At 34.7% G+C, this 19197-nt stretch overlaps 1 protein-coding gene across 2 annotated transcripts in view; it reads left to right on the top strand.

Annotated features, from left to right (window-relative positions):
- Positions 1–19197, top strand: part of cntrob (centrobin, centrosomal BRCA2 interacting protein) — a 101060-nt gene that overhangs the window by 55268 nt on the left and 26595 nt on the right. For both annotated transcript variants that reach the window (XM_039747096.1, XM_039747097.1), the window contains exons 8-15: positions 2792–2869; positions 3455–3691; positions 3843–3989; positions 4762–4895; positions 11970–12095; positions 12976–13147; positions 13456–13744; positions 15454–15864. In XM_039747096.1, coding sequence (XP_039603030.1) covers positions 2792–2869; positions 3455–3691; positions 3843–3989; positions 4762–4895; positions 11970–12095; positions 12976–13147; positions 13456–13744; positions 15454–15864 — 1594 coding nt within the window. The remainder of the gene's footprint in view (positions 1–2791; positions 2870–3454; positions 3692–3842; positions 3990–4761; positions 4896–11969; positions 12096–12975; positions 13148–13455; positions 13745–15453; positions 15865–19197) is intronic.

Genomic DNA, 19197 nt, shown 5'->3' with positions numbered 1-19197 from the left:
TTATTATTAAAACCAAAATTGTAGTCCAAATTGCACAATCAAGAGAAAGCAACTGAGCAATATGTTCATTTTAAAATGTTGACCCTACTTATTAGTTAAAACTCAGTGATGCCTTTATCTGTTTATTTTGCTTGTTACAAGTGCATTTACTCTGCGTGTTTTCATTATAGAAAATGATATTAAAATTCAATTTAACATAATGCTGCACATAATACAACAAAAACTTGATTCATAATGTTAATAAATCATTCATTTATTACAGTCTTTGGCAGTAGTCCTAACAAGAATATACTATGCTAAATCATTAGTTTTCTATAATTTTTTTAAATGCTTAGGCCAATATATATATATATATAAATTGGGGGCTCCTCCCCCTGCTCGCTTCACTCACCCACTCCCATGTTTGGTTTCCCGGATATACAATTTAAAGAGATTGTTATTTTCATGGGAATTGTTACATATGCCTTATTTTCAATTTTACTTTAAAAAAGCTTTTGTAAAAACAATATTTGTCCTTTATCTTTGGCCCTGGGCGTGGTTACATCTCTTTCTCACAGGACATATATAATGCTGCTTGCGTTGTTAAGGGGCGGGCGGCTGAACGCATGCTAAGGAGATGCCGTCGAATCATCTGTTGTCTTTCTGCTGCTGGCGAAGTGCCTGTTCTGCTTGTTGAGTGTTGTTATTTTAAGGGCTGGGAGCACATGATGCGTGTCTGCCAAAAGCAATCCAACAACTGCTAGGTTAGATGTCCATGGATTTGTTTTAAATGATGGCTCACTGCCTTGTCTCATGTGACATTGTAAAAATAATACTTGTCCATTATTTCCGGCCCCGTGCGTGGTTAAACCTCTTTCTCGCAGGACGTATAACGATGCTCGCGTTGTGAAGGAATCGATCATTTTAAAGCCTGTACAGCCTCTGTCCTTTTTGCCACTTCGTGTCTCTGCTGCTCGCATTGTGAAGAGGGGGTTAGGGTGGCTGAACGCACGCAAGGAGAAGTGGTCAGATCATCTGCTGCGAGCTGCGTGTTTTGCTTGTCATTGTTTTATGAGTTGGGAGCAAGTTTAAGTGTCTCTTGCGGGTAATCGGATATACAATATTAAAAGCTTTTTTTTTTTTCTTTGGAATTGTTTCAATTTCATTATTTGCACTTTTACTTTAAAGCTTCATTAAAAACAATATTTGGAATTACTTTTTCTTCAACATCACATTGAATTTTGATTCCGTTTTTGGAGACACATTGTGACAATGCAACGTATACTGCCCGTGAGTGAATATTGTTTCTGTTTCTCAAATAATCTGACTTTTTCTAATGTTTGACCCTGTGATTTGTTAATTGTCATAGCAAAACCTATTCTCATGGGGAAACTGTAAACATTTTAATACGAATGGTATATCAAGATCTCCTTTGGTGTCTGTTATTCGCGGAATATATACATTACCTTTCTTGTTGCCTGTTAAAATTTGCATCGCTTCTCCGTGATCATAAATAATTTCAAAGAAAGCACAATTCGGTCAGGTGTATAAACTTGTCGTTGCTTTAACTGTTGTGGAACCACGGATTCTCATAGCGTATGGTCCATTATTGTGTAAATCAACGTTTTGTGCATTGAATGGTGCAAAGGTGAAAAGATTTTGTTTTCTGCTCTTTGCCTTTTATTTCTGACCTCGCTTTGCCCTGCTATTTTTTCAGTTACACCTGGTCCTGAGGATTAAATTCCTTTTGTTTGCACTAATGCGATCTTTACTATCTTTTTTTTTTGATACTGTAGCGACTGACGTAATAAAGTTTAACAAAAGTTTTACTTGAACAATCGCCGACAACCTAACCCCAAACACAACTTTCTAGCACCCTCTCCAACCCCTCATCCCCCGGGTCTCAAATACCACATCAATCAATACCCCGCTATCAGTCTTCCTGCTGTACTCCGCCCCCCTCTCAATCAGACACAACAGTCACTTAAAACAAAAAAGTTTTCAACCTGGCTGGGACGCTACAATACTTTCAAATTTAACTGCTTTCATATTCTTTACCTTTCTGTGCATGTGTATCGCGCCATCGTTTGTTTGAGCCTTTCGAATTCCACTGATTTCATAATCTCTTATCTGCCTTTTTTTTTCTCCAACGCTTTTGGGTCTCTTTTCTACGCACTGCTCTTTCTTCTTTGCTTAGTCGTTGACATTTCATGTAGAACATATTGTCCTTATATGCTTTATATGTGCTGAGAGCACAGGATCTGTGTGTGCTGCGTGCCTTTACATGACTTAGTGTTTTGCTAGCTGTGCTCTTATTTGATATTGTTTGTGTCTTTTAAGTGTCTTCCAAGAACTTCCAATGAGATCAAGTCTCGTCGCCCTGCTTTTCATTTCCAGGATTTTTTTTAATAATATATATTAAAATATTAAGTATATATATAGAGAGAGATTAATAAAATATCCAAAAAAAAGAGAATTTAAAAAATCCGGCCTCCTCTTAACTATAAGCCAGTCTACTGATTTAATAACTGTGTGTAGTGTGGTAAAGCACTTTAATCTAAACAATGTGTTCAGATTCAGTTCAGTTGTTAGGTGATGTGTCTATTACCACTTATAATCCATTTGTTGTAGTTGATATGAAGTTATCTCTGTTTTTTTCAGGTTTTGTTTTCTAGAAGTAGTATTAATCCACAAAGTGACATTTGAAGTAATAATTCTCATTTTGTCAGTCTGAATAAATCATTTAAACTATTTTGTCTATTATACAAGTACTGTATATACATCTGCAATATTGTTTCTTTTAATTTCACAGTTCATACAACAGTGTGAAGAACGTCTGTTGAAAGAGCAGAAACAAGTAACACAGCTAGAGAATGATAAACATCTATTGGTAAGTTATTTTGAACCATAAGTAAAATATAATAAATAATATTTACTAAATTCTGAAAAACGACAAACACCATGTTTTGAAATGTTGTCAAACTTCATTCACCTCCCCTAAAATGGGACCTTGATTATGGGTTTATGAAATTGATTAATGAATGAATAGCTGTTATTATTAATAAGCTAATTGTAGATTTTCCTGGACATTGATAATTAGCTGCACATTGTTAATTTATTATTTTGAAAAGTCTTAAAGAACAGACTAAATGCATTCATTGTAGTGAGTATTCTCTTTGTCAATATGCAGTCTTGTTAAAACAGAACATCTGGAAGAGTAGTGAATAGTAATTGTAATGAAGTAATGAAGAGATTACATTTCTATTAGCTTCCTAATTTAATATTGGAAGAGGCACTCTAAAATGCTGTGTAATAGGCTAATTGCTCATTTGGTACACCCACAAACTGAAGGAATAAGTGCTTTAAATATATTTTTTTGTATCCTTTCTGATATAAAAAAGTATAATTTTGTCTGGAAGTGAACATTTTAGAATATGCTTTTTTCACCAGTCTCTACATCTGTGTTTATTTCCAGGAGGGTAAACTTGCTGGTCTCTCAAGGCAGCTGGAGCTAAGTAACCTCAAAATTCAAGACCTACAAAGGGAACGAGATGAAGCTGTGAATGTTAGCCAGCAGGAGCAGAAGAGAGCACAGACTGTGCTGGCAAAACTTGAAGAACAGAGGGATACCTGGGGAAAAAGAGAAAGGGAGCTAGAAGAGCATCTTAAGCAGCAAGAGTCTGATCTCAAACAGCAGATTGAAAAAGAGAAGGTAGAAGAAATTTTGCATTCAACTCAGTCAGCTCAGGATTAATTTTATTGTAATCTGTTTTGAATTTTTAAAATGAAAGGTATTATTTGTGTCTAATTGTAGATATACTGTATATTGCTTGATCTTAATAATACTTTCTATATTTATTCAGACTATTGCAGGCCATGAGATCCAGCGTGCCCAAAGTGCTCATCAAGTCCTTCTATCAGTGAAGACAGAAGTGCAGAAACTAGAAACTGAACTGGAAAAAGCTCAGCTAGCTCGGGACAACTTTCAGATGGAGCTGAACCTTGCTGAGGCAAGTCCTGCTTGAACTTTTACCTGTATTTGCTGAAATTCTTTTGAATTCTGTGGGTTTTCATTAATTTACCAGGTTCATAGGTGAGTTAGAGTTGATCTAATATTGCTTTTAGTTGTACTGGTAGCTTATTGTATATGAAAATTATGAAAAAAGAAAACATTAAAATTTCTAATAAAGGATATTACCTAGTTGAAATGGAAGCCCTTCTGTAATGTTTACCAACACAAAAAATGTGCCCTTTTCTGTCACAAGAAAGTAGTCACAATAGGAAAGTTATGTCAGTAAGAATAAGTTGTATTGCTCAAACAGGTGACTACATTACGTACTTTAGTGTAGATGGCATTGGAGAGTTTGGTTGGCTTTTGGTCAAATGTAGTTTGGATTTTAAAAGTCCAATAGCAAAGCTGAAAGATGATTTGTTTTCCTGAACCACCTATTTTAACTCGGTTTACAGACATTCTATATTTTACTTTAAACTGTAAAAAAAATATTTTTCATGACTGTCAGAAATATTCAAAACTTGTTAGGGAACAGTTTCTATCCTTACCTCAGGCACTACAGTTTGACTGTGAAGAATATGTTGTTTTAGCCAACAAGTAACATTTCCTCAATTATTTGTAGCCACATTTAAAAAAAAAAAATTGTGAACTTGAGCCTCAAACTCTTGTATTTAACATGGACTTTGTACTTGAGCATTTCAATTAGCAAGTCAATTTTTGTGTTATTTTATGTCTTTTTTTTTAAATTCCATTTTATTCCTGTATTTCAGGCTCGTTTTGAAGCAGAGAGATCTCAGATGCAAGCTCAGTATAAGGTATCCTTGGAGCAGCAGCTGTCAGAAAGACTGGCACAGTTCCATAAAGAGACTGCACAGCAAAGTGCCTCTATTCAGGAGCAGCACAGGTGACTGCAGATTGTTTTGTCAGGTGCTATTTTAAGGGTGTGCTTCAGTGTATTGGAAAGTATGAATTTACATTGGTCAGTTCTGATAATATTTGAAATTTGTCTCCCTTCTCACAAAAATGAAAATTACATCTACTGAAGTTCTAAAGAGTCTGTATAAAGATGGAGTGTGATACACGTTGAACATGCATACATTCATTCTTTAAACAGGTGTTTCTCAACCGCTGAGTTGCTACCCACTTTTGTCATGGACTGTTGCCCGTCAGTTACAAGTTCCTATTGTTTATTTCTGTTGTGGGTTATGATGGGTTGCCACTCCAATGATATAATTTTAATAGTAGCTTCTACGAAGTTAAGGTTAATTAATTTCACACAAATGCCATAATGTACAACAGTGACAGCTTCTAGGTTTGCAGTGGTTTAAGAAATACATTAATATATTTATAGAATATATTTTATTCTGGAATATCTGGAGGAAACAATGTTGTACACCGCATAATTGTGGCAAATAAATATGAAACCATGTGTTTCACTGATAAGCAGCACTAACAAAAAATTTTTAAATATCACAATAAATCAATATTAAAAACTTCAAAAGTATCTAGGAGACATTTAAAAATTTAACATTACTCCGCAAACTTTGAACACACCTCACCTCATTGACGCAGCCTACCTAAACATGCTGTTGATAATGTTTATTTCTGCCATATTATATATTTTATTTGGCTTTAAGTATGGATGTATGTATTTCTGTGAACAAGGCAGATCAGTGCTATGTGATTTTGGAAATGTGTTTAAGTCTTTGCTGTGATAAACATAAATTCATCCTATGAACTGTGAGTGAACTCCCAAAAGAAGTACAGACTGAGAAAAATGTATTATTATAGTAATTATCAGATAGGTTGGTAGAATCTGTATTGATCTTGAAGGAAGCTGCAAAAATGATAGTAACAATCATGTAATATTGTGACCAAAAAATACAGGGCAGGACAACAATTTAAAGATCATAACCACTATGGCAGAAGGGTGATTCATTATAGAGTATAGTAGCTGCTGGCAGAAATTAACTTGGATCAGTCTGTTGATGATGGTCACCCTCTGAAGACAAATTCCATGATGAAAAACAGTTTATTATGAGCCAGCCTTCTGTATTGGTTTTAATTTTCTGGCTTTGCACCAATCTAGATAATAATAAGGAGGTTAGAAGCTTTAATGTGTGGTTCCAACCTATTAGCGAAACCTGGAACGAATTAGGCCTGTATCATCATAATGAGCTGCATTTGAATGAGAATAGCACCAAAGTGTTATGTAGACATATGGGTAGGTTAGCTTAGAATTGTTTAAACTGTTGTTTAAACTGTTTCATGGGTTAGTTAAAGAGTTTAGGGCAGGCCGTGTTCACAACTTCACAGAAGCCCACGATGAAAGCTGGAGTAATTAGTACATTAGAATTGATTGCCTTAATGCTAGCAGTATCAAGAATAAAACAAGTAAAAAGTTATACAATGATGCACATAATTACAATAACATTGCAGTAGCAGAAAATGGCTAATCAGATGGCTGGGGATGAAGTCAACATTAGCAGGTACACATTATTAGGAAAAGAAGCAAAATCAAAATGGTGGGGGGAGAGTTGCCATTTATGTTTAGGAGAATTTGAATTCTTGAATTTGAAAGCATCAGGGATAGAGGCCTGATATTGATAGTGTGTGTATGTGTGTCAAAATAATTTGGACAGCTCTACACTGCGTAAATAAATATTTAAACTTTATTCTTGTGTAGACTGGACAAGAATCTAAAAAAACTTGTTAAATTGCCTCATGATACTAAACTAGAAGGAATTGTGTGACAAGTGACATTTTTCTGCTTCATTTTAGTTGTAGATTTTGAGCCCTTAATTGCTTATTTTAGTCTTAAGCAGCTATATTCACCATTTTAACTGCTCCTTATTAGAAATAAGATGCAAATGACAAAGGAACCACTAGTTCTACATCTAGTATGTCTCCATTTTCTGCCATGTGCATTCATCATTCACTGGTTTAATTAAGTACTCGGAAGGAAACTGAAGAGAAAGTGGAAAACTGAAAATTATTTATCAGTTTTTGGCTTCAAATCACTTGGATGAAAAATGTATCACTAGAAAGAAAAAAATCTATGATTTAGGAATGAACTTGCATGGTACAGTTAAAACCCTAACAAGCCATGAAATTAAATAAGATCTGTTATTGGTGAGGATTGGTTTTTCATTAAGCAACTGGGTTGGAAAAAAATCCTGCAGCCACTGTGGCTGTCCAGGGTCAGAGTTGACCCACACCTGCTTTAGACAAATGGAAAGATAAGCCACTTTAATTCAGACCTTTTTTATTTTGTTTAATTAATTAGAATGGGCACTGATTGTCTGAGTGTGGACAATGAGCAAGCTTGTGTTAAATACTGCAACTCATATTTTCAATTAGAAAAAGAAAAGAAAGAATTTGAATTACTGCTTAGTAACAATAGGCTAAATCTGCCTATATTACTTGTAAACCTGTTAAGCGGGTTAGCCCTGTATCTTCTTCGCAAACATCCTGTGAACATTTGATAGATTTGTGGCTTTTTTAAAGGTGTGCACTGTATTTATTATTTGTTTGTTTGGTAAGAAACAAGTACTGCATAATTACAATCATAATCCATATTTATAATTACACCTCAAGAGTTAGGAATGTCTGCTGGTACACTGTAAGAAACATAAAATAACACCTGTATAAATATAGTTAATGTATATTTTAACCCCCCAAAAAAAAAACTAGTGCAATTATTGATTAAAATTATTAAATCCTGGAAGTGCCTGTATATTTACATTTAAGCAGTGTTTAACTGCCTGTTTCAATTGTGTGAGAAAATATATATCCTCTTTAATAAAATCCCTGTGTGGGTCCAGGTGTCCGTGCGTGTGTGTCTTCTGGTGAAGTGCAAATGTGTGGGCCGCGCCGTGCATCGCACCATGCCCTGCCCATGCGTGCGGCACCGTGGACACACACACATTGGAAGCTGGGCACACGGTGAATGGCCTTGCCACGGCTGCGCATGATAAGAAATAAAGGACAACATTGCTGGGGAGAGTGCTGATTGGGTAGTCGCGGCCGCGCACATAAAATCCGTTGCTGAGAAGACGCCACACATACAGTAATCAGCTGCACGCCAGCACAGATTAAAATACTTGCTGGAGAGACGCCACGGGCACAATTATCAACTACACGCCGCACATTACATCAGTTGCTGGGGACACTCTGCTGATTGCCCAAAGTTGTGTCAGAAAATTAAAGTCATATTACGGACAACAAAGCCAGTATTACTGTCAGAGAAAATTGCAGGCATTTTACGGAAATACAAACCAGTATTACTGCGAGAGAAAATTAAAGACACACAATACAGTGACGCATATTACAGACACATACTAGCCAGTATTACTATAAGAGAAAATATTATGGACGTATCTACTAACAACATGCCACCCAAAAAAAAGGACCCGTCAAGTAGGACAAAAGACACAGACAATTAAATCCTACATAAGCAACATCTCCTGGAAGAACGGTCAGCTCAACAAGTAAACATCAACAAAAGAAAGGCTGAAAGACAAAGAAAAATACGAGCAAATAGATCGATTGAAGAAAAACAAAATGACTGTCAGAAAAACGCTAAAAGAGAAACACTCAGAAGAGCAAACCTTAGAAATAGTTGGTATTTACTTGCCAGAACCAGTATTCAGCCACGGTCAGTTATATGTTGCATTATCAAGAGTTAGAAGTTTTCCAGATGTTGTTGTCAAGGTTGTAGATGGTCCTGAACAAGGCAAACTGTTGCCAAACTCAGGCAGAATATTTACAAGAAATGTTGTCTATAATGAAATTGTATAGAAAAATTTCATGAGGTAAGAAAATAAAAAATTTTACCTAAATATCTTCTTCAGATATTGTGTCTTACAGATTGTTACAAAGTTTTACACTAAGACAATATTAATTATACTTACTGTGTTGTCATATACGTTTTCTATTTTATTTTTATTGTTATTTTACTTTAGGCTTCTTGCAAAAATATTTTTGACAAAAAAAAAAAAATTAAGACAACAAACAGAATGAGGTAAAGGTCCTTGCCATTTAATACAGACTGTTCCTACTAATGTGCTTAATGTCTAGTGTGTGTGTGTATGTGTATGTGTGTGTGTGTATGTGTATGTGTGTATATATATATATATATATATATATATATATATATATATATATATATATACACACACACACACACAGGTACATAAATATTTGGACAGAGACAAGTTTTTTCTAATTTTGGTTCTGTACATTACCACAATGAATTTTAAATGAAACAACTCAGATGCAGTTGAAGTGCAAATATATATATATTTTCTCACACAGTTGAAGTTATATATAAGTTATATATTTTTTTTATTTTATTTTTTTTTTTTGTTGGACAAATGACAAGCATTTTTTCAAATCTTATGTTATAAATAAATTTTTTTTATATGATTTATTTGTTAAAAAGTAGGTATTTTAAGGAAATTTTATTTTACTATTTTTATGGTCACTGAACAATAAGCCTACAGAATTTAATTTTGTTAACAAAAAATGAACAGTGGCACCAATGATCCAATTCAGTAACATGAAACTGGTTATCGGTATCGGCCCTAAAAATCCTAATCCAAACATCCATGGTAAAAAAAAACGTTATAGATGAGAAACAATACAACATGTCAGCCCATTTCCATTACTAGTGTAAATCTCGCTTTTAAATAATCCATTGTAGTGTTTTAGCTGGGACCTTTTTAGTATAGATTTTCTTTTATGAGTTTTGTGGGGTGGGTCTGTTGGGTATTATTGTGTGTGTGTGAGTGTGAGTGTGTTTTTGTTTTTTTTTGTACCCATTCCATAGTTTCATCCTGTCTGCTTTCTCCTGCACCCACAAAAGATTCCATTTCGATTTCAACCACATCCCTGACTTCATCCTTGAATTGTCTACATAGCCTAAGTGGATTCTTAAAACATTTAGAAAATGTAAGGGAAAAAATTACATACATATGAGAGTGTGGCAGAGCAGTTGTTTAAAGAGAAACACACATTGGCCGTTCAGCTCTGGTGAATGTTGCCATGTGTGACTTCAATCTCACATTCACACTGAAAAGCACATGAACTGCTGTTAAGGAAGAGAGCTCATCGGCAGAAGTGACAGACTGTTTGATGAGGCTAGTTTTATCATATCTAAGATGATTTCCATAAAATTGATCATGCATATAGTGGTCATTGTTTTTGCTTCACATTTTAAGACATTGGTGGCATTGCATTGGAGCATTACTGCCTCGCAATAAATAGATTGGTGTGCACATCCCAGGTACCCTGGTTTCCACCTGCATTCCAAAGACCTATAGGTTAGGTTAGTTGTAGTTGCTAAGCTGACCCTAATCAGTATGTTTGTGTTCACCCTGTGATGGACTGGCACCTTGTTTAGGTGTTGTTCATGCCTTGTGCCAATTTACTTCTGGCATAGGATCAACCTATCCTGCAGCTCTGCCCTGGATAAGTGGGTTAAGAAAATTGATGGATGTTAAGATAATCAGTTCTGCTGAAAAAAGTTCAATTTTAAAACAGTCTATTTTTTTTAGCTATTAAAAAAAATAATAGCAACCCAGCAAGCCCGTAAACAGTTTATTCAGTAGATAAATATAAACTAAGACTAAAGTGATTGAAATGATTGATTGCAGAAATTTTTGAAAATCCATTGTATATGAAGGCATTTGTTAAATTTTGATTATATACCTGCTTCTGGTCCTCTTCTTTGGAAAAACAAAATCTGGTCACCCTAAGAGATAGATAAATATGATTTCTCTGGAGTGTGTACAGCTATGACAAGCATTTAAAATACATGCTAGTAACATGTAACGCACCAGGTAATATGCGAGCCCATGGCCCCCAGCGGAGTGGAACATTCCACTTACCCTGTCCGCCAGGTAGTCAAAGTGTAATCATATCATGCAATTTGTCTTATAAGCTTCTTTTCTTACTGTATGCTGTTTTACAGTATAACAGTATTGATTGTTTGTAAAATATCTAAATATATAGTAAAGTTTATTTTTCAAGAATTTTCTCAGAGGTTCATCTGCACTCCTCCCACCTACTCTCGACTAAAGGAATAAAGTCTATAACTCGCATCCACTCGCTTCTCTTAAATTTTTGTCCTGCACCACAAAAAAGATCACATGGTATTTCCATAGAAATGTAGATCTTTATTTTGTGCCCTGCATTCTACAGTTTCAAAACTGTTCACTGGTATTTTATTTTATAGCAGTTACATAGTTTTAAACTTTGAATCAAACAAACAAAAATTAAAATGCACTGGCAATGAAATATCAAGTTTTTATGTGCCATTTCAAAAGTTGGAGAGCTTTACATTTTTGTTCACTTCATCAGAAGTTTTTGTTAAATACTTTTTGTACAGTATCCTATAATAAAAGGTAACTACATGTATTGCTGGAGTACACAACTTCTTTTTCTTTTTTTTAAAATGGTATATTACACTGTCATGTTGGTAAAAAACCAGCTCAAACAGGCAAGTGGTGGCTAAAATAGATATGATAGAGACAGCATTCCAACCCAAATAATTAAAAAATTATACGGAATAATGTACTGTTGTTCGCTAATGAGGGTCTATGGCTAATTATACTTAATATTTCTGAAAGACTTATTTGATTGAGATTCTGTGTTGAAGGTGAAGCTAAAGTTGTTGGCTGCATCAGGCAATAGCAGATATCGGGCGATTGTGGCATTTTTATGTTAAGTTACAGTGTCACTAAAATACTGAATTATTTTAATCTGCAGATAATGCAACAAGGTAAATTAAATGATCTTCGTACTATTCAACGTAGTAAATGCAAGCAAGGAGGATAAAAAGGTTAAACCTAACACTGTAAACCAATATACAGTGAATATTAAGCACTGTACTAAAAACAACCTCATGGCTGCATTATCATTGTTTAGAGCTGCAGGAAACACAAAGGTTCAATCATTCTTTTTGTGGTTGTTTTAGAAAGCAGATCTTGGAGCTAAGTGCACATCATGACAATGAACTAACCAAGCAACTTGCTCAGTTCAAGTCTGAACTACAAGAACGAGAAGAGAGGCAGCACAGGCTTGTCGAGGAATATGAAATCGGGTATGAATTCAAAATATAGAGATATGTTATTTGTAGATTTTTGCCTACTTTTTTAATAAATATACGTGTTTATCCTTTCAAATGTATGCTGTCTTTGCAGTTCTATTATAGTTACATATTTTCTATATGAACAAGTACATTTATAGGCTGATATATTTTTGCTCCTCAATTAATGCCTACAATTTGTTATATATTCTTTGTTTTCAGAAATGTAAAGGCTAGTTTTGATTTCACTGTAAAAGTTTAACATTTCAAGAACTCAAGTAGTAATTGACAAACTTGTAAATAGCCCTCCATAACTGTATAATAAAACCTTTCATTTAGTTTTCTTAAATATATGATTTTATCACTGTATATTTTAGCTGATGTATATAACCCTTTAAGCACTGTATTTAAGGTTATACAATAAATTATTCACAATGTTGCACATCATCTGTCTGACACACTAACACTGAGCACTTTAAGCCGATGAATCTTTCAGTATAAATGTGTCAGGAAATGCTACTGGGGCTTGTTTATTCCAATGGCAGTACGCCTACTTAATGTCTCCCTGTGATTGCCAAGTCAGAAGTTTTCTTTCTCTTTAATTTTCTTCCTTTTAAGTCATTCCTGTGTGTTTGCAGACAATAGTGTGCATTTGTTTATTTATTTGTTTATGAATTAATTGAGCTTCTGTTAAAAGTTAATTTCCCCCTTGGAAAAAGTAAACTTTTTTTCTCTCTCTCCCTCATTACAGTTAAGCAAATGTTTTGCTTTTGTTGGTTTTTAATGTTTAAATTAGTGGATTACCTCTGTTAACCCAGAAGATTTTTCTGTTGAAGTACATATAGCATAAATCACGGTTAGATTAATGTCTTCAATACTCTTTTTAAAAATGTAGGCTGGCAAGGAGCCAAGAGGAGATATCTAGCTTACGTTCAACAGCCAAGAAACTAGAATCCCAGAAATCTGAAATGGTGAACAGATTACAAAGCATGATGCGTGCCCACTGGGATGAGGCTCGTAGAGTTCTACTTTTGGATATCTCACCAAAGTCGCTACAAAAGAAGGAGGTGTGTGTTTAGCCTGGAGCTGTCAGAAATGCTGGTTTTGGGTAATAATGTAACAAAAAGATTAAGAACTGATTCATAGTACTTGTTCTTTCTAAGTAAAAGTTCATTCTTTTTACATTATTTGATGATAAAAAGAAAAATCTATTACAAAATCTTGTGCTGGCTTATTTAGTGCTATAGAATGGATGAATAAATGAGAGACAATCTGCACTTTTGGGAATTTAAGCTTTATTAAAAACTGTGATGAAAATATGATAAATAATTTCTAAATTTGTAAACACTTGATTTATTTTCATTTCATATTTGAGGTGGAAAGTCATAACAAGGACCAGCCCCTTTTGCTCCCAGAGATGAAGAGAACATTAACACACAATCTTGCTGGACAGGTAGATAAAAATCAGGACCTCATGACAAACATATGCCCCCCTTACTTAAAATTTACCGAGGAAGAAAGAAAGAAACTTATTTTCACTGGGAGTATAAATGGCTGTAAGGCTGTCCAGGATGAAGAAAGTAATATTGTACCCCAAAATTCTGAGCCTCAGTGGACAAAAGAGGACTGGGGCCTCGGTGAAAATCATCTGAAGAAAATATCAGGTCAGAATTATTCTGTGTTCAAATTTATTTTCCAATTTTATATAAGGATATTCTGTACAGTAGACTCGGTTTTATATTTATCTGGCAGATTTTTCTCATGTTAATATGAATTAATGTTAATGTAAACCAACACAGTAGTGAGGGTTCAGAGTTAAGCCTACACTTTTAAAAATAATGGTTCTTTAATGGTATTTTATGGTTCTTTATTGGGTTGTGTAGTTCATTTTATTCTGGGAACAATTCTCTGTATTTGAAATAGTTTCTTTGTGATCTAAATAAATAAGGGTTCCTTCTAGAACCTTTCATGTGGATAATTCTGGCACCTTTTTTCCCTTTAAAAGAGTGTCATAACCATCTTTGTGGAATTTGCTCAATTTCCTTATGTTCTCTTAAGTACGTCCTACATTCTCAAGTTGTGTCAAGTTAATTACAACCTGTTAGTGTTGAGTAACAGGCAAGTATTGATTTGCAAACAGTTTTGGGAAATTTACACTAATATTTGTTTCATATATGATTTTTGCCATTGTGAAATACAGAACTCACTAAAAAGAGTTTTGTGACGATTTTAAGATTTTATTCATACTTCTGTGTTTAACTGTGTTCTTTTCTGCAGTTGTGCCACGAATATAAAGCCTGTCACATTCCTGTAAAACTAACTCTACTTTTGCCTCTTGTTCACTTCACTGCCAAGCTGCCATTTTCCATACAGCGATATACTAAAACTCACAATTGTGCACTTTACTGTGTTTTCTGTGCAAATTGTTTTGTTCATTACTAGTACCTATAAACTGGCCCTGTTTTACACTTGCTTCCTTCCCAGGATTAGTTCCTACTTTTAACCCTGATGATGCTTGGAAAGACTTCTGCTCCCTGCATCAATTTTATGAAATAATCAGGTTAAAAATGACTGGAATAATTATTATAAGAATATTACAACCTAAGATGAATTCCATTCCCATTCACAAATTTAGAATCACTAATACAAAGAAAAGTGTAATTTATACAGTGTGCAGAGACATAAAAGGAGAATTTGCTTTACTTTGTGTCATTTTGGTAACCACTGTCTTCCCCTTTTTTATTTGTAATTTAAACTAGTCAAAAGCAAAAAATAATGAAGGGCACAGTGTTTCAGAGGTTGGTTGGATAGCTGGGTAAAAATCAGTGGCCTGTTTTAAATACCTGCTTCTCTATCTAGAAATCATACACAAAATGACTAAGTATTTAAAGCATAGATACTGTTAGGAAAATTCTAAATATTGTACTTCTGGTACTACTCATGTATGTACACCTTGTGCACATCCACATTGGGCAAATTAAGAATAACCAATTAACCTAATACACCTGGCTTTGAAATATTTGGCACCCTTGCAGACATGGGTAAATGCCCAAAATCCACATAGACAACAGATGGGTAAAAATTGCTAACTACTGTGTGACCATATTGACTATATATTTAACAATAAACTGATCATTTATATGCTTTATATTCTTTTTATATTTTTAATACTCCTGTTGTTGATGTGGGTGACCTTGAAAAAGGATAATTTCATAGAATGACCTGTTACAAGCAAAAAGATAATTTGGTTATTTTAAGAATTAAATACAAGTTTAAATTTAATTTATTTAAAAAATTAACTTTTACTTATTTTTGCAGTATAAATACTCTGTTTTGGTCTTTTTATATTTATTTCCTGTTTATTTTGAATCAGGATTGGCAGGGATTAAAAATGAGTACCAGACTTCGGACAAGCCCCAGAGAAGTCAGCATTTGTTTTCTCAAGCAGTACCTTTGCAACCTGCCATGCAGCTGAGTACTCAGAAATCTTCTCTAACCATACCTCAAGACTATTTGGAGCCACCGTTAAGTGATGCTTTCCAAAGAGCTCAGATATTACATTCACAGCCCGATATCTGGAACAGTAAACTAGAGGTGGAAAAGCAGGCAAAACAGGTTACCTCTACTCCTCCAGAAAACTTTGCTCCTGTTAATTCCACTTTTCACACTCTGTTGCCTTCAAACCTTGCTCTAGCAGACCTCAGTCAGTTTTTCAATCACAGCTTATTAAGTCATCAGAGCTTTGTTGCTCTCCAGCCACAATTGGATGAAAGTACCAGAACAGGTAGGTGAATAATGTGTTATTTTAATGTACATTATTATGATATAATATAAATTTAATGTAGCACAGTATTGGAATACACATGAGAGCTCGATCAACTGAGTCGAACACTTTACGAAAAATTGTTGATCGAGCTGCCCTGTGGGACATCCTGAAACTTCACAGAATACCCTGAAGTTGATGGATATCATGGCCAGCCTGTACACTGGTACTGTGAGTGCTGTGCAGGTGGAGGCAGAACCTCTGCATTTTTCCCATTTGATTTTGGGATTTTTCAGGGGTCAGTTCTTGGCTCCTACCTTGTTCAGTGCTTGCATGGACTTGGTGTTGGGGAGGTTCATGGGGTCCAGCAGCTGTGGGGCATCTGTTGGTGAAGAAAGATTCACTGATCATGACTTGACAACAATACTGTGATCTTTGTGGAGTCAATGGGGACTGTGATTGGAGCTCTCAAGAGACTGAGTAAGGAGTCTGAGTGTTCAGGTTTGCGAGTGTCCTGGATAAAAACCAAGATCCAGGCCTTTAATGTATTAAAATATGACCTTTTTTAAACTTGGCTGTGCCAGCCCGGTTCCCCTTTAGAATGTGCTTGTTATAGTTCCGCTACATTTCTTCCCTTGGCTGGTGTTTAGATTCCCATTTAATGTCTTTCTGTCCATTTTTGATTCTTTTATCTATGATAATAATGTTACTTTTGCTATTTAATTACATTTTTGTTTTAGATTTATGTATTTAATTTCTATGTGTCTTTGCTTGTTGTATTGTGTTCGTTGTGTTTTGTGGGTGGTTCACCAAGAGGTGGGACAACTTATCCATCTCTGTCAAGGGTTGCCCCTAACCCTGTATAGGCTGACAAAACCCACAGGTCCTCGCAGTTCACATAGAATGTGCCTGAGTTGGCAAGTTTCCTCTCGTGATTATTATTGTGCCCTTAAGGAATTATCGGATTTTTTTTTTTACTTCTATGCTCTTTTTTTTTTTTTATTTTGCCTTCTGGATTTGTTTTTTTTGGGAATTTTTTGCCATAGATTGCCTTTTTGTTGTTTAAGTCAACTCCTTCTGGGCCTTTTGTGATATGTGGAACTTCCTTGTTTTAAGAGTGTTTCTGAAAATAAATCTTTTATAAAGATTCTTTGTTTTTGTTTTATAAGCTGAAGGTTGACAAATCCTTCCACGTGTGATTCTTTCTGGTTTGGTTTATGTGAGTTGGTGCTTAGGAACTTTGTAGTTCATGACAGTTCTTTTCTGTACACATAATAAGGGATTGAAAGAACAACACATTATATTGCACATGGTGAAATTTACCCTTCATTAAAAACCGTTTCAACGTACCAATTAAAAAGCTTAGTTTGAATTTTGTGGAAAAATATAGGTACAAATTTCAGGGCTTTTTTTTTTTTTTATGTTCAATGTTGATTGTTGACTTGCATCGTGAAGTATAGGGAGGAAATCTCCCAGCATGGCATCCAATTAAGCAAACTCCTTCTCTGAGGGTTGCCTATATTTTATTGATAACTTGATATGTCTGTTTCTATATCACAGATGAGACAAGGTCACAACATTTGTTCATTTGATGGTACTTCTGCATTGCCATTAAAAAGAAATCAAAATACAGTAGACATATCATACATAAATATTAACATCACAGATGATGTAAAATGTTGATATTAAAGAGCAATCAAGAATATCACCATAAGTACAGTTTTCAGTTTTTAGTACTAGGGTCTTGCACCGTGTTACCCATTATGGATGAACTGAGAAGTCAAGCAAAATGACACCTTTTTTATTGGCTAACTAAAAAGATTACAATATGCAAGATTTCAAGGCAAGAAGGGGCCAAAGTTGCCACGAAAGCTTTCACATTGTAATCTTTTTAGTTAACCAATAAAAAAGGTTTCATTTTGCTTTACTTCTCTGTAAATCTATTCACAATTTTGAACCTAGGCACTGGAGTGATGTTTACCCACATAGAAAGGCTAATCAAATTTAGCCCAAACCGTGCACAATTTGTAACAGACACGTGTTAAAACACGAGTGTGGTTTTTACATATACAGTGGTACTAGACAGTTTGTGAACATGAAGCAAAGTGAGCTAAATTGCCAATGTAGTAAAATACTGTAGAAATAAGTCAGTGTTTTTGTTTTGTTTTTTTTTCTTTCTTGTTATGAACAAGTACATTAAATTAACCCCGATGGTTTAATGGATGTCACTGCAAGAAAGTGAAGTTACAAAAATGAAATAAAATAAAGTTGCAGTAGAAGTTTTTTTTTTTTTTAAATAAAGCTTGAATTGCCATAAGCCATCCTACTTCAGAGTATTAATATGAAATGTAATGTTTACTTCATGAGGTAGAAGTACATAATAATAAACAAGAATAGTTGTTTCAGATGTTTGAAATACTAATGTGTGCTTCAGTTTAAATGTTTAACACTAGACTCTATAAAGCCTATGAAAAAAGTCTTAATCCCAGGCCACCTTAAAATTTTTTGCACCTCTCCATTAACATCTTTTGTTTTTCAAATGTGTCGATCAGCACAAGCAGCCTTCTATCCCATCCCCCCACCACCACAGCTCAAGTCAGACAAAAAGTTCTCCCTGCTTAAGTCTATTTATCTGGGTGTGAGGTGCCTGGAGTTGTATAGGGTTAATAATACACTGTCAATTGGAACACATGCATTTCATGTGTGTTCCGTATCTACAACAATCTGGGTAAATGTAAGATCACAGGAAATGTGAATACATAGCTAAAACAAACTTTTTCCCATGTTATAGTGCTAATGACAACATTTTGACATGAAGTGTATAATGTGTGAAGACTGAAGTCCAAATATGAAATAAACACTTTCAGAAAAGGTACAAGTATAACAAAACAACCGAAGAAAAAGAAATCGGGTTAGGGTACAATGCTGACATGACCACTTGGGTGGTGCAGCGGTAAGAACTGCTGACTCATAATCAAGAGGTTGAAGTTCGATTCTGGGCCCTTCCTAGATTTACTGTTTTGAGTAGTGAGCTGCTTTTATTGTTACTATTATAGAATAAAAACATACATTTGATTTGAATCTGTAACAAAGGTTTAGCAAAGGTTAGACTAGATACATGTGTGCGTAGTATACTGCAACTGAGTGATCACATACTTGCTGTAGAGAATGCAGAAATGCTTAAAAAACGATTTCTGTTTCACCTCAATGAGTATACTTAAAATCATGGTTTAAATTTGGGGCATCATATTTTTTGTGGCAGTATTAATGAAATTTAAGCTGCTAAGGAGCATTTTCTGCACCCTCAAGTAAAAGTTATTATCAGTAAACTTTTTTTTTTTTTGGTTTACCTGA

Source organism: Polypterus senegalus, chromosome 3 (assembly GCF_016835505.1).
Source record: "Polypterus senegalus isolate Bchr_013 chromosome 3, ASM1683550v1, whole genome shotgun sequence".
Classification (NCBI taxonomy): Eukaryota; Metazoa; Chordata; class Cladistia; order Polypteriformes; family Polypteridae; genus Polypterus; species Polypterus senegalus.
Note: the sequence above shows the minus strand (reverse complement) of the source record. Positions and strands in the feature narration are given on the sequence as shown.